General features: G+C 45.1%; 1 protein-coding gene across 4 annotated transcripts in view; it reads left to right on the plus strand.

The window, feature by feature from the left end:
* SYNPR (synaptoporin) overlaps nt 1-16,105 on the plus strand; it is a 94,765-nt gene that overhangs the window by 28,104 nt on the left and 50,556 nt on the right. The window contains exon 1 of one of the 4 annotated variants that reach the window (XM_017747164.1): nt 9,593-9,619. The exons of 2 other annotated variants lie outside the window; for them this stretch is intronic. In XM_017747164.1, coding sequence (XP_017602653.1) covers nt 9,608-9,619 — 12 coding nt within the window. In that variant the 5' untranslated portion in view covers nt 9,593-9,607. Of the gene's footprint in view, nt 1-9,592; nt 9,620-14,960; nt 15,006-16,105 lie in introns of those variants that run through there. One more of the 4 variants, XM_017747161.1, reaches the window with a different exon arrangement.

The raw sequence follows: 16,105 nt of genomic DNA on the forward strand, positions 1-16,105 counted from the left end.
TACTTCTGCAACAGCCCTGGGATGCCCAAGCTCTCCTGGGGTATCCTATGCCCCCGCTCCACAAGGAATTCCTCTACACTCCACCCCCCATGCTTTCATGAAATTACAACAGGTACTCTTGATATATCATAGTTCATCACCACCATAGCTTTACAACAGAATTTCAGCTTTAAGCATCTCCTCTTTCTCCTCCCTCAGGATTTCAGCTCTTCACAGCACTAAAAGGGTTAATCTCACCCGGGCCTTGCAGCTGGAATTTCGCTGATCGCTGGTGGTCACATGATCTTTGCTGGGCATCGGGCAGCTTCAGCTGAATCTTCATCTTTGGCCTCACTGGAGAGGGGGACCGCGCTGTCTGCACGTAGCAGGGCTCTAGGGGGCCGTAGGTGGAACAGGGCTGCATGGCTGGCCTGGCCTTGGCCCACCGGGCCCCGTACAGGTCCTGCAGCTACCTGTCCCAGCACCGGAAATGAGACAGAGCTCCCCCAGGGTTTGTCCATTCTTAAATGTGGACCACAGAGGCGGTCAAAATTTTAAGTGGCTTAAAAAATTGTCCATATTCAAATTAGCCAGCTGATAGGTTCTGTCAGGTCACAGAGGAGCTGTAAGCACCTCTTTGCAAGAACATCACTTCCGGGACTATGCTTGCTAACCCATGACACCTTGTCTGGGCACTGTTAGTTATTTGCAGTTTGAGTTACCCCAGAATGTGAGCCTTGGTGTCACCTACTGAAAGTGAGCTGGCTCATAGAAACATCTCTAACCCTAGCCCAAAATTGCCCAGTGTGAACAGCAAGATGTGGTCTCCAAACTGGGTGTTAAAATCACAGTTCAGGTAAGAGCCAGCAGTGTGTTTACAAGTGTAATTATTAGTCTTAACTGAAACTGGCAGGCTGGAAATGTAAAGGTCTTTCCTAAATTAAAGCATCTTCAGGTGATGGTAGAACTTTGCAGAGCTCTGTAAAACCTATTGTCTCTGGTGAAATCAGTCTCTTTGATCTCAGTCTCTATTTTAGTTTTCTACAAAATTAAACAAAACTATGCAACTATTTAAAAAGATAATCAATTGGTTAGATTACAAATACAGCAACTTCTTTTTCTTTCATATAGAATGTGATGGTTATTAAAGCTTGTGTTCCTGAACTTAAAAATACTTTCACGATAGAAGAAAGTAGGTTTGTTAACTATCTGGATTTGCAGATACAAGGTGATTCTCAGCTAAAATGTCACAGCTGATGAGATAATTCTTTAAAAATACTTGGAAACCGTATGAGAAGAAGTGAGCTGCAGGTGCAAGGCAGAGGGATGATCAAAGGAGTGACCCAGGGGCACAGGGAGAACAATCCATCTTCTGCCTAAAGGCCTAGATCCTCTGCATCAGAGACCCCAAGCTGGATCCCTTTCCTCCCTACCATGGGAGGCAACACTGGCCACATCCACAGGTTGTGGGAGAGAAAGCTTTTATGGGCGTGGGAAACATCACATGAAATGGCACCTGCACATCTCCTCCAGAAGATCCTCCTGGATGGTCAACTATGCCTAAATATCACCTCAGTGTGTATTAGTGGGTGACAGCCCTGCCCATGGCACAGGGGTTGGAACTGGATGATCTTTAAGGTCCCTGCCAACCCAAACCAGTCTGTGATTCATTCCGTGATTCTCTAAATGTCATGTTTAATATGGTAGTATGTATAGCCAAATGCACACAGAGAGATTTGTCCTTTGAATTGTTTGAAGACTCTTGTTTACCACTATTGATTCGTGCCAGCCTTGCTTTTATTTTAAATCCATCCAGGCCTTGGTATTCTTTGGCTATGATGGTTCATACTCCTCAGATAGCAATTTATGTGTTTCATTTATAACCTCATGACAGGCCTTGTGTTTCACAGTAATAAAAAGGCTGTTTTACACTTAAAATTATTAAATTGTCAATTTCTGAGCACAGACTGAAAAATTGTCTAAGTTAATTGTCTGTTTATGGTTTTCATGAGAATTTGCATGTGCAAATCAGATATTTTGTTGCACAACCACCATCTGAGTTATTGTAAATGCATCCAGGCAGGTTTGGCAGGTATGTTTCGACTAGAGTAAAGAATTACTAAAATATGCTAAAAACCTGGAGGGTGGCTGAAACCAGGTTCAGGTTTGGTCATTGACATTAGAGGGATGTTGATTTTGTAATGCTGCTTTAACTTTCTTTGGCTTAACTTAATTTCATGCAAGGGTTTTAGTATTTTGTGTTCTCCTTGGTAGGGAACTAGTCCTTTCATGTGCTTTATATTGTTTGTGAATTATTACTCATACTGTTTATCACTTTTGATTTTTATAAGCTTTTTTTTTTCATGGGTGATCTGTAATTCAGAGTCAGCATCTGTGAAAGAATTAAGTATTGTTTTTTTCAGGATGGTCATGAGACTTCGCAGCAGACCTTGGGGATAAAGTGTAAATTCAACGAGCCCAGCACAGTGCTCCAACACCAATGTACATGATAACCACAGTCACAGTTAGAGGATGACCATGTCGCTAGTAAAAAAAAAAGTCTCTAATATTAGTATACTACTATAGTTTGTTAGTAACTATTTGAAGAATAGGAACAGTATCCATCTTAAGTTCTCTGCCCAACTGTATTTAAAGAAGATAACTGTGTGCTAAATTAAGTAGACAGAGCGAAGATATTTTATCTGCAAATCTAAATGATGCTCAGGTTTTAGACAACCCCAGAGTTGCTCTGCACAGCCTCTTGGTGAGGAGGCTAGCCAATGTCTAGGGGAGGAGCAAGGAGCAGTGATTGATGGGCTGAGGAAGAACCCAGCCACACCTGGGGTGCACTTGGGGTTTGTGAGTATGTACGTAATCAAACCCACACATGCCTGGGGTTAGTGCAGGTGAGCTCAGATCAACCCAAGAGAAAATTTAAAAGCCCACCATTAATTACAGCTGCAGAATCACATACAACCATTGCTTTTAAGGGAGGGAGCAGCAGCTTTGGCCAAGTGGCTGGTGCAGGCATGAGGTGAGCAGGTGATGTACTGAGGTAAGCCAGACCTGCCTGGTCCTTGCTGTTGCTTTCTCTACAATTCCTGTGCAGAGAGCTGTGAGGTAGGGCTGAAAACATGGACAAGATAAGGCAGTGAGTAAGGGGACCAAGAGATTTTAGGCTTACTAAATTGTACTGTGTAGCCATTGGAAAGAGCTAGGCTGCTCCTTAAGGTAAGTTAAGGGATGAGGTTGGTGCTGAGAAAATATCTGGAGACATCTGATTTTGTGTAAGCATCCTTTGGGTAGGTGGAGGAACAGCTTCACAAGTTCCCTGGAATGGGACTCTGCAGGAAGGGGAGTTTTGAGGAAGGGGATTGGTGAGGACGAGGTGCTTCACAGACTGGAAGTAAGAAGTCTTCTGCAAAGTGGTTGGATTGTGTGTGGGGCTACAGCAAACTGGGAGGGCTGAGTGTTGGGCAGGTGAGGCAATCCTTCCTGCCTTGCTCTGTGCTGGTTAGACTAGGAAACCATCACATTTTGGGCTTCATCCTAAAAGAAAGAGATATTTGGGAAAATAGAGTCAAGAAAGGGACACTAAAAATGAACTGAGAGTAGAGTCTGTGGGGAGAAAAATTGTGGGGTTCAGGCTATGTACTGTGGGGGGGAAAAAAAGAGGTAACTGGAAGGAAGTAAGATCATGTGTGAGTTGTCCTGGGCTGCTGCAGAGAATGAAGGAAGGGAATGGGCAGTTCTCTTGTCTGTGCTGGTTGGGAGGAGAAGATATGCTATTAAGGGATACAAAATTTTAAGAAGCAGATGGAGAAGTGCTGGGGTAGATTTGCTCCAGGAAGTTGTGGGGTTGCAGTCACTGAGAGTCAGAAGTTAGATAAATGTCTGCCAGAAAAGATAGAGCTGCCTGGTCTCTGCTCTGAGGGTCCTTTCAACCCTCTTTGCAATGATGACTTTGAAATCAAATTCTGCGCAAAAATAAGACAGAGCATTGCCTTTCCTCTGCAAAGAAGGAGATGCAGGGTGGGCCCAGGAGGAAGAGATGTGGAATAAAGTGGTGGTGGCAGGGACAAAATGTGACTGAGGCCTGAAACCAGTATTATTTCCTTCCTTCTCTTTAAATATTAATAGAATTTTCTTTGTTATGCAATTAAGATAGCCAACGTTATTTAAAGCTGTTGTCTAAGCCATTAATGCACTGTGCTCTGAGTTATATTTTGCAGGCCTTTTCCTTCCCCTCTCAAGAGATTTTGTTATGAAGTACCCTCACTGGCAGCAGAGCTGGGATACAGTGATGGTACTTCATGAACAAGTTCCTTAGGCTCTGGAAGGAACAGTGGCTTTCTGGGGTAAGACTCCTTTGCTTTCTTACTCAACAGTAAACAGGCCTGCAGGGTGACAGATCTTGATAATAATAAAGAAAAGCACACTGTTTGCACTGGGGAAATAATAAGAAAAGGATTTATGAGTGGTTTGGAGTGGGATTCTTGGGGCCATAATCCTCATCCAAGGGAGCTCTCAGTACCAGGGATACTGTGGAAAAGTCTGTTCAAGTTAGCAAGTGTATACAATCCAAAAACCTTTGCATGTAACAGCCCAAGAGGGTCAGTTTGGGGAATTACAGTCCCTCCTGACCCAGGTGCAGTGAGCTGAGGTCTGGGAGATACAGTGGTGGGTGTTGGAGTGCTCTCTGGAGTGTAAAGCCTGTGGCTCATGGGGTGGATGTGCGTTCAGACAGTTCTGTTTGCCCATGTACAGGGGTTCTCTCAGCCTCTGGTCATCTGCTCAGAACAAAAGCTAAAGCCTTAAAGGTTTAATCTGCTTGGAAGCACTTTCCATCTGTTGAGATGCTTAGCATGCAAGCCTGGGCAGCAGAATGTCAGTGTGGTCCATAATTTCTGGTCTCTGTGATCAAAGCTTCCTGATGAGTAAAGCCTTTTCATCCACATCAGTGATGGGAAGAGAACAGGCTTTGTTACCTCCCTGTTGTTGAGGTACCTGTGTTATTTGTATTGCCCTGTGCACCCTGGAATGCAGGGAGCCCGGGCAGGCCCAGGCAAAGCTGCTGCCTTGGCAGACTTGTCACGCACCTCCAGGTCTTCAGTCTTAGTAAAGACAGAGCAGGGAGGTGCAGGCTCTTGGTTGGTTCATTAATGCCTGTGCTTGTCACTCTAAGTGGAAATATATTTGGTGACTTTGGTGTATTAACAGGCTTTTGTTGTTGGACAGGACTGTGGAGAATTCAGAAGCTGCCTGAAGGTCATGGGTTTTTTCCCTTATCTCAGATATGCTGAGGGTAAACAGCTCTGCCCTCTAGCGCCGTTTGCCAAATCTGGTAAAGCTAAACATGTCTGTGATGCAGGGAACACGAGAGTGTCCCCTGGAGCACACTGACCCATGCTGGTCCAGGCTGCTCTGGGCATCCCTGGGAGCAGCTGGAACCAGAACAGGAGAATTTTAGCCCCACACCAGGCAGGAGAGCATGGCACATATTAGCATACCTACTGCACAGCATCCCCACGTTCATTTCTGTGTTCTCCCTCAAACAACCCTGCTTAGCCTGATACTTGCTTTCCCATTACGTTTGTAATGCCTTTGAGAGACATACAGAGGAGCTAAATGATTTTAGCAGCTTTGCTCTTTCAGCCCCATAAATAATGAATTCATCAGTGTGAGAAAACACATGCCCAGACACAAACACATGCAGAGACCTGTGGAGAAAAGGGAATAAAGACAGAAGCTTGAGATTCAAATGCAGAGCGCTGTGTCAGTAAACTGGGAACTGCTTTTTGGAGTGAGAAAGTGTCAGGGGGTGGGTATGGCATTAATTGCCTCAAGAAGAGGCTAAAAGCAATTAGGAATGCAAGTGAGTGCTAGCTGAGGTTAGAAGTGATAAGTTGCTACCTGCTTGGCTCTTGGAGAGGGCCATTAGTTTGAAGGAGATGTTTGTTTTATAGCCTGTAAATCCTGTCTTTAAGCATCAGATGAAATAATTTGGTTGTGACTGGCACCCTGCAACATGACAAGGGGTACAAATACATTGTGAACCTGCTGGACAGCCTCAGCTTGATGGGGCAGGATAGTGGGGTTTCAAAGAATCTGCATTTCTAGAAGTTTTGTAAAAGTAAATAAAAAAATAAACGGAACCTCACTGCCCCTGCTGAGAGTACTTGCAGAGATGGTGTACGTGCAACTAGACACCAGAGAATTCACCCATCCCTTCTCCTCTGCTGGGCGAGTTGTGGACTTCTGATATTTCCAAGAGCTCTTTCCTTGTTGGTGCTTTGAGTACCCTTTCCGGGAGAGATAATGTGGAGCAGGAGGTGTGAGCCTGGCTGGTGTGGGGAGCCATGGGATGCTGAGCTTGGCACCCTAAAAGCCAGGTGTCTGCAAACCTGGGCTGCACCAGGAAGGTAAATGAGATGCAAGAGGTTCACCTGGGGAACCTTAGCAATGTTCTCCTGGCTGGAGATAATTGTGTTAACTCTGTTCGTTTCTGGAAAATTGCGAAGAAAAATACACTGGTTTGCAGTTAGTCCTTCAAACATGAGTACTCCTGGACAGCCAGGGGAGCACATGGGCAGCTCTTGAGTTTAGCAAATGCTGAGACTTCAATTCTTGGATCCATCTTAGCTTGACTTGTGCTGATAAGAATTACAGCATTTTTATAAAATTTGGTCCTCTGCCTACAGCCACGTCTAAAAGGTTTTACAGGTCAGCTGCCAAGATGAGGCTATCTTTTGTGGAATTGAAAATTTGTTTGGGGAAGGCTGAACAATTCCATTTGGAGGCACTTTACCACTCAGCAGGTGATAATGGGGGAAAAAATCGTGTGCACAGCCTGAAGATACTGAATTTCTGATCTTAAGTGGGGCTTGGAGTTCTTACATTGGTATCAAAACCATAACTACTTGACTATTGCATAAATAACCCTCCAATATGCATGCACTGATTTATTTTGTTCCCCTTGATACTCAGGCCATCTATGACAACTCTTATGACCTCTCTTGACCTGCTGTATTTGTCTCCTTGATCTCTGAAGCGAGTGACGTCTACAAGATTGTGCTGTCCGAGCTCCTTCCTTCTCCCCATAGATTTTGAATGTCTTTGACTTCTCTTACCCACTTTGACTGGGAGTAAACGCTGTGTCACTGTGGGTTTTGTGAACCCAGCTGGCTGGGCTGAGCAGAGGCCTCTTGGTGCCTTCAGAAGCTCACCCTATAGCTGACAAATTAAAGTGGGGGTAAAGGGAAAGAAAGAGACATTAGTAATTCCTGAGTTCAGGAGAAGTTCAGCCAGAGCTTTCCCCAGTAACTGTCAGTTTCCTTCTCATCCCCCTTCATATATTTAGTTGTAATGATGAAAGCTTAAATGTGAATGCAAATACAAGATAATTTTGCAGATCATCATTCCTAGGAGTGAAACAATCATTACAGGCTGAAATAATATAAGTAGAAATATAATAGCAAAGACAGAGAGGAGCGAGCAAAAAATAAGTTTTTAGTGGAGTTTTAGAAGGAAACAGAGCTAATGAGTTGGAGCTCATCTAGATGGCAGCAGCAGGCATTACTTTTCCTAGCAAGTGGTGATTCATGTCTGGAGAATAAAAGTGAATTAGAAAGTTGCCTGATCAGTAATATAGGGGTTGAAAGAGCTGCAGGAAATTATTAGGAGTAGACTGAAACAACTAAGGTATCATGGATTTACATGTACTTCATTTTATTCAGAGTGACTAATACTGGGCAGTTCATAAACCCAGGCTTCTATACCTGTGTAACCTCTAGCTGCCTTTATTTTTAAAATAGTATTTGGGTTGAGCAGTTTTGTTCCTGTTGCTGCAACAGAGTGGCTGGGGAAGAACAAAGGAGGCAGCAAAGGGTTTGCCCCAGGTTGGAGACCAGCACCAGGATGTGCCAGGGTTTTGGACCACGCAGACCCCATGCCCTTCTGGAAGATAGTCCACAGCCTCAAACCAGAGGCATGTGCATTTTATGGGCTTATTTATCCTCTGGCCTGTCCTGTCAAACCCAGAGCACAAAGTCTCTTGGGGTGGCTGCAGCCTTTTGCCCCAGCAATGGTGCCAGGCAGGGGATGTTTGAATTTGATGTAGGCAGTTCCTTTGCCTGGGTAAACAGGTGCTATATAATTAGTGGGAGCAGGTCCCTGTGTTTGCATGGGGCAGTTGTTAGCAAGGCTGTTCCAGGCTGAGCTCACCAGGCTCTGCCCTTGTGTTGTGCCAGATGGAGTTGTGGGTGAAGATGGGCACAGGTGGGCTGCTTAGTGAGACCGAAAATAATTAGGAGAGCATTAGTTTTAGGTTGAAATAAATGGATTGTCCAGCTGTAGCTGCTGTAGGAGAGCAAGCTGAATGTTAATTAGATGCTACCAGTAATTATGATGATTATGTATTTTTTGAGTGGCTGTTGGGAATAGTTCAGTTCACTTCCACAGGGTAATGTGAATGACATTTCTAATCAGTTTAGGGAAGAGGGAAGGTACCTTTTTTTGGTTTGGGGTTTTTTTTTAAAACAAAGCTACTGGAGGATGCAAAAAAATGTAAGTTGTTTCCTGTAACTGCTCAGAAAAAAATGATTGTTTGTTGAAGTAAGAGAAAATGCTTTGTGTCTGCTGCAAGAAATACATCCTGCTTTTCTACAGAGAAAAATTAGACCCTGGCGGAGATGGGACCTAAACCCATTCTTCCATCTCATTGTGCATTTTTTTAACAAGCAGATCTCTTGAAAATAGCTCTGAATTTATTTTGCTGGCTTTCAGGCCTGTTTGATGCTTTTCTCTCCTTCTTACACATATAAAGGTGATGCCAGAAAAATTAATGGAAACAGTGATTTTTGTAAGAGACTATGACTTACATTACTTGCCAAGGGACAATTTTAATATTTAGATCAGAAAACTAATTTTACAGGCTTGTCCATGCATGGGGCTACTCTGAAACAGTTGCTCCATACATATTTATGTAGGTATTGTGATAAATCAAGTGCCCACATGCAAATCTGTTCAGCAATATCTGTTGTGCTCTATATTCAGTTTTTCTTTCAGTTTTTTCTTTCAGTTGTAGATCAAGCCTCTCACTTATACCCACTAGTTAAGACATGAGCACATTAACATGCCACCCACTGTGTCTGATAACCTAAATAACACCTGCAATCTCAGACAGCCTCTGCTCAAATTCACTCAGCATTATTTGTCAAGGTTATTTGTAGAATAGGTTTGCATAAATTGCCAACAAGCATATACTGAACACCCAGACTTTTGTGGAATACCTTACTGGAAATGACTGGTGTAGGAGAATTTTGTCTTTCATGCAAACCAAGTGCTGCTCCTGGAGGGGTTCTCATTTCAAGAAATAATAACAAATACTTGAATCTTACACACACAAAATGTGCAAAAGCCCAGGCCCAGTGAGCTACTTTGCACAGAAAGCCTCTGCTGGTTGGACAAGGACAGTCTTCTGTGATCTACAGGGAAGATTCACCTAAAGCACTTGTGTGGCTGCCTAATAGGAAACTTAAAAAATGCACCATTCGCCATCATTCACAGGGGAAATACAGTACCTCACCCCCTGACCTTCCTGGAGCTGAAGTTTAGAAGAGCCTTGCTGATGGTGATTCAGGTAAGACATTGCCTGGTGTTTGCATTGGCCATGTTACTTTCTGTTAGGGGCATGACTGATTTTTCTGAACATTGGAACAGTACAGGATACCCTGATGACACACAGTGGTCAAAATGTCTCAGACAGAACTGAAGATGTTCCCAGCATCCTACACTTGCAGTTTTGGGGACATCAGTTGGAGAGGTGTAACCTTTCACCACATGGCCCAGCCCTTGCTTTCCTTCAGCTTTGTTCTCCATGTGGAGTTTCTTCAGTGGTCCCTGGTTGTGATACAAGGGACCACCTGCTTCTTTGGGTGTGACTAAAGTCCATCCGTTACAGAGCCGAGTGCAAGTGTCCTGCAGCATGAGATGGCCACATACAGACATCTTCTCTTCCCTGTACCCTGGCACATGGGCAGGTCTGTGGCGTGATGTGCCCTTCTCAGAAGCAGCTGCATTTTGTTCCCATAATAGATGCAGTTGTGCAGGGGGGAAGGATTTGCACATCTGATGGAGCTGGAGCAGTGGGTGGGTTGATAGCCTGAGCAGAAGGGTGCCCCGCACCTGGGAACAAGCCTTGGGCTAACAGCTGGCTGAAAACTTTTGGTGGGTTGGATACATCTGGGAGCATATGATTTGCTAAAGCAAGGCTCCTGTCTGCGCTGCAAGCACAACAGCTCTTGCTTTCCTTAATTACTTCCATCTAGGAAAGTTGATGGCTTATTTGATTGAACTATGTTAAATGAAAAATAGGTAGCAAGATGAATGCTTTGCTCTTGCTTCTAAAATCCACCGATGATTAGAACTTATGGAAGCAGTAATGTGCTTCATTTTCATTTTTCCCTGGCCAATGAGTCAATTGAAATATATTTTCATCCTTTTATCCAGAGTATTTTAATTTGGGGAATGTAGAGACTCTTCACACATTTTTCTTGCATGCTTGGAGCACTGTGCAAATGGGAAAGTTGGACTGGCATTGATTTATCCACTGCTTACACAGCCTGTACTCTCCTCTTCCAGATTCATCCTGTGGGATCTACTGCTGTTTGATGGGAATTCATCAAAACACACAGTGTCACTTCATGAGGAGCATAGGGTAGCCTAGGACTCTCGCTCCTCTTCTTTGAGGATGAAGAGTTGACAATTTTAAATGGACACCATAAGCAGTATAGTCGAGAGGAGATGGAGGAAGACTGGGAGCTCTGTTAGGTTTTGAATCTTTGAAGAATCAGAGCCCAAGGATGTTGATCTTGATATTAAGACCTGTGTTTATAAGAGTGATTGCTTTGCCATGCTCTCCTTGAGGACCTGTCTGAGCATCCATAGAGGGGGCATACACTGTCACCTGCACTGAGGCAGGCTGGCTCATGCCACCAGATCTGTTTTGTCACTATGAGCTCCTCCGTGTGCTGTGCCATCACCAACACTTGTAGGAACAATAGATTCCGCTGCTCCTGTGCCTGGCAGCCTCAGTTTTCCTTGTTTGTCCTTTACTCTCCTCCTGTACTTGGACATGGGAATAGTTTTCAGTCATGCTGGTGGATTTGCTTCAGCCCTGATGTGTTGGTGCTTCCCTCCTCCATCCTTTCTATGCCTGGCACAACTGAGGCTGTGGGATCTGCTTGGTGACAGGGAGGTGACAGCTCATCAACAGAGCCACCACTAGGGTGACTTTGGCCATAACCCAGTTTCTCTGTGTCCTTGCAGCTTTCTGAGTAAGGAGGTCTGTCAGTCTGAGGGTTCATTTGCACAAACGCCATAGGTGAGAAATCTAACACTGTGATGGGCCATGTTTATTTTAAATCTCAGGGCTGCTGAGAACTCTGTCAGCCAAGGCAGTCCCCCAACCCTTGGGAACACCAGGGCTCTCCAGGCTGGACATGGTGAGAGCTCTCTTGGTTTGCCTGGGAGCACCATGGTGCTGCTTGGCAGCCCAAGTAATGGCAAAAGTTATTTTTCTATCTTCTTGTCTTAAACAGTGAAGCAAGTTTAGTGATGTGGGGAGGACAGAGTAACACAGCTCAGGGAAGAACTGTCTTCCCAGAGGGCTCTCACAACACACACAAAGGGATTTTTAGCCGTGGGGTCCCTCTGGACTTGTGGTCAGGGTGTCTCAGGTTTGCATGGGAAGCAGTAGTTTCCTGTGTGGCTGAAGAGCATTGTGCTGGGGCTGGTCCATCCTTGCTGTGGGGTGGGAGAAAGGGTGAGCAATTTTTTTTTTTTTTTACACGTTTTTAAACTAGTGCTCTGTTTCTCTCACTCCTGGGTTGATGGACACTGCTGTTGTCCATCCCAAGGATGGCTCCAGGAGCAGGCTGAGTGAAGGTTGGGATGCTGTACCATCTGTGTCTGGCTGTAGTAGGCAGGGTGGTGGTTCTTTCAGGAGGAAAATCTCCTCAGATGAGCTGGTCTCCCATGATTCCAACATGGACCTGGTGGTGCAGTGAGTGTGCTGGTGTGCTCTGTGCTCGTGTCTGTGTGTCAGTCCCAGCACTGGGAGGGGCTCCCCCAGGCAAGGGGGATGACTCTGGGGCTGGTCCAGGTGCGTGCAGAGCCCTGGCACTGGGTGCCTCCTGGCACAGGCACCTTCCTCTGGGACACAACTTCGGGAAATGTGTTATTTCCCGTCTTTTCCTTGTCAGCTCTCAGCAGTTTCTGTGCATGCCCACCAGAGAGCAACCCCAGCACAGGGTTGTTGTCTCCAGAGAGATGGATTGTAGAGCTGAGTGTGAGGTTAAATCCATCTTCCTTCACCCCTTCCAGCCCTATCCACTCATCCCAAACCTGAGCTGAACAGTGAGTTTAGGCCCTCTGTGTCCTGGGCAAGAGGAGTATCCCACAGGGAAGGAAGGATATGCTGGAGGAGAGAGGCAAGAGACCCTACCTCTGTCTTCTACAGCAAACCCAGTGCCATTGCCAGGGAAGGACTATGCCATGAATTAGCAAGGGACATCAATCTGATGTACAGGAAACAAGGTTTCAGACAGAGCTTAACAACTTGGATGGCTAAAAATTTGGTGCTTTTTGCAGTTTCCTATAAGTACATAGACAAATTGTTCTCATCTTGTAGAAGCACAGAATCATTTCGTCCGGAAAAGACCTTTAAGATCCTTGAGTCCAACAGACATCTCAGTGGGTATCTTTGTAGCTGGGGGTTTTGTATGTGAGACTCCATCCCAGTTTTTGGGGAAGGAGCATACCTGTGCTTTTCATGTATCCTCAGGCTTTGTGAGTGTTGGCTCAGCCTCAGTGCTGGCAAGAAGTCCCAGGGTAGGCAGTTGTGGCTCGACTTGGAGGTGAGGTTCAACTAAGCAACATCAAATACCTTACTTGACCTGCCTGGGAGAGATGGGCAGGATTGGTCTTTCCTGGGATAGACACAGCACAAGGGACTGAATCTCCTGGAAGGACCTGTCCCTCCCCTCCGTGCTTCCCTTGAGCTGCAGGAGCAGCATTCACATGCTGGTGGTGGGTGCCAAGGTCTGTGGCACTGCTGAGCTGCAGCCCCAGTACCTGCAGAAATGGGCTTTGAAAGAAAGCTGAGGGAAGAAACAACTCCTTGCTATTTTTATCCTTGCACCAGCCCCCGGGGATTTCAATTGACAGGATTAGTTATGAAGCCAGTATTATGAGTTTAACTATGAGTGAAATAACACAACTTCTGTGGGAAGCAGAGTAAAAGAGGCAATTATACAGTAGTTTAATAACAGCGCGCTGCTGGCTGGGTAGCTGAAAACTTACAGTTGACAGTAATTACATTTTTCCATTCTTCTTGTTAAATAGCTATAAAAATTACAACAGAAAATAATCTGATTCTCTTTTATTTCATGCTGTTTTCATCATCCAGTTGGTGTCCATTTGGCCTTCTGGTTTTTCTTTTATGCTTTTAGTATGAGGTATTTAAGACATGCAGGAATGGGACAATGTTAAAAAAATGCAGAAAGCACTAGGAATGAGAGAATGGCCAGTAACACTCTTCTGAGCATGAGGAATCCAGGGGATGCTTGAATGAACAGTGAGGGCTTTCCAAATTGACCAGCTCTGAATAACAGCTGGACTTCTAACCACAGGAGTTATTCCAAATCATTTAAAATTACAGTAAAAAATGACATGTTAGAGATTAAATCCCCATTTACCTGTCTGTTACTGTAATGTGCCAGGTGTAGATAAGCAGGAGGGATGGAGGGAGGTGCTGTGGCACATCAGTCTGCACTGGTTGCTTGCTGCCCTCATCTCCCTGATGGGATGGGAGTCCATGCTGTGATGTGATTCAGGGCTTCACTCCCACCTTGGGCTCCATGCTGGGATGGCAGTGTGAGTAGTGGGGGTGTTTGTTGGCTGGCAAAGAGCTGGACTTGGACAAAAAACTGTGAGGTCCCTCAGATCTGCAGGATATCTTCTCTTCCCAGTCTTTGCTGCTCTTCCACAGCCCTGTAGTGCTGAGATTTGTGCCCCGCAGTGCTGGGGCTGTACAGGCATCTCATGTCCCTGTTATTCACATCCCAAGTGATGCTTCCTTGTCCGCTGCCCTCCTTTCAAGCACTGTCCTTTTATTTTTTCCTCTGTGTCTAGGCAGAAGTAAATTTTCTCTTACGGCATAAAAATGTGAATTACTTTAAAAATACACAGTTGTTAAGCTTCCAGGGTGAAACTTGATGAGCCAGCAAATGTGTGGCATTTTGGCTGCTTATGATGATAACTTGAAAGTGCTGCACAGCACAAAGGGAAGAGCTCTCAGGTTTGCTTTTGCTGTTGAAAGCTCAGGATGGGATATTTGCTCAGAGATGAAAAGTATTCTTCCTTTTGCTCTCCTTTACCTTGTAATGTAAAAGATACAGGTGTGATAAATGGTATCCTGGTTGTGATGTTGTGCAGGGAATTCAGTGTGAGGTGGTGTTTTGCAGTGCCTGGTAGGAACTGGTAGGAACTCTGACACACAATAAATATGTTCTGTGGCAGCACACCCAACCTCACAGCACAGTGTATGTCTGATTTTATTTCTTTTACTCTGTCATGGCAGGAGCATCACAGTTCAACTTCACACTCATATGTCAGTTTTAAAGCACTGTGGAGGTACCCAGAGCTGACAGCAGGGCAAAGGCCACCTCCAGGTTTGCCTCTACCCCATTCGGTTCCACTAGTTGAAGAAATGTGCTGTGCTTTTGCAGATGCAAATGCTCCAGACAGTACTGGGAAAAGTGCAAATGAAAGATTTGTTTTCGGCCCTTCCACACTTTAATAAAATCCTGTTCATCTCTCTGGAAGAGCCTTTTTTTTCAGAGGAATTTAAAAATGTATCCCCTCTCTTTTTTTTCTACCCCTGCATCTGAGCCTGTGACTTTCAGCTCATCCCTGTGTCACTGGAAGTTGTTCTGATGGCTGTTGCAGTCTGCCATCCAAAGCAGGTACCTTCCAGCATGTTTTTCTGGTGCTAGTCTTTAAAAAGTGGATATAATCCATTAATCACAGTGTGTGACTGTTTCTGAGTTGGGGCCTGTTGCCAGGTTTGAGCCAGGTGGATGAGGTAGTGAGCAGTGTGTGGGGTCTTGACACGTGGACGTGCACTGGTGAAGAGCAAACTTTTAGCATGTGCTGAAACAAATATTCCCTCGTGTTCTGGGTTCCTGCTGGCCCCCGTGTGAGGGACAGGGGCAGCTCCAAACAGCTGGTGCTGCTCTTGGGTTGTGTCTGCTGCCACCATAGGCATCATTCTTCTGCAAAGCTCTGGTGGAAGAGCAAGAGGCTGGAAGTGATGCCATGATGATTTTTTGCCTTTTTTTTATGCCCCTTTTATATACCTTTTTATAGCTTTTTGTATTTTTAGTGTTTTTTAGCCTACATTCTTAGACTTATTTTGTTAAGCTAGGAGACTAAACATCTTAGAAGCCTCGTAGTTAGGGATTAGAAAGCTCCAGACACCAAGGTCCTCTCCAGAACACATTTTGTAAACTAAGAACCATCCAGGGGGAAGGTTCCTTGGGGAGGGGGGCTCACTTAAGCCTCTCTTTGGGGAATCTCTGATAGATATGCTAATTAGTAACACCTGTAATGTTATACCCGATCTATCGTGTGTGTGCACTGTGGTGTGCATTTCAGCACATTCCACCTGGACGTGGTGCACCTAATGATCCTTAAAATAAATACTGAGGTAAAACCCCTTTTTCCCTTCTAACCATCTTTGAGTCTTGATTTTAAGACCAGGAAAAGGCATCAGAAGGAGTCACCTTCTGGGGCTGGCCCAACACGTGGGCCACTACATGGACCTAATTTTGGCTTGGGAGGATGAGGGAGAGGAGAGCTGTCATCTCCACCCTTAGTTCCATCTGGAATGGCATGTGTGCTTCCGGGTGTGTGCTGTGCTGATGCTCACACAGTGCCCAAGTCACCACCCTGCATTAGCTTATTCCAGCACATTTCCTTGTTACAAAATTAGATCCATTTTGCAAATTGCTGCTGCACTAGTAATTGAATGGAAGGGGTGTTTTTGTTTGTTTTCTTTATCTTC

Source organism: Corvus brachyrhynchos, unplaced genomic scaffold (genome assembly GCF_000691975.1).
Source record: "Corvus brachyrhynchos isolate BGI_N302 unplaced genomic scaffold, ASM69197v1 scaffold91, whole genome shotgun sequence".
In the NCBI taxonomy this organism is placed as follows: Eukaryota; Metazoa; Chordata; class Aves; order Passeriformes; family Corvidae; genus Corvus; species Corvus brachyrhynchos.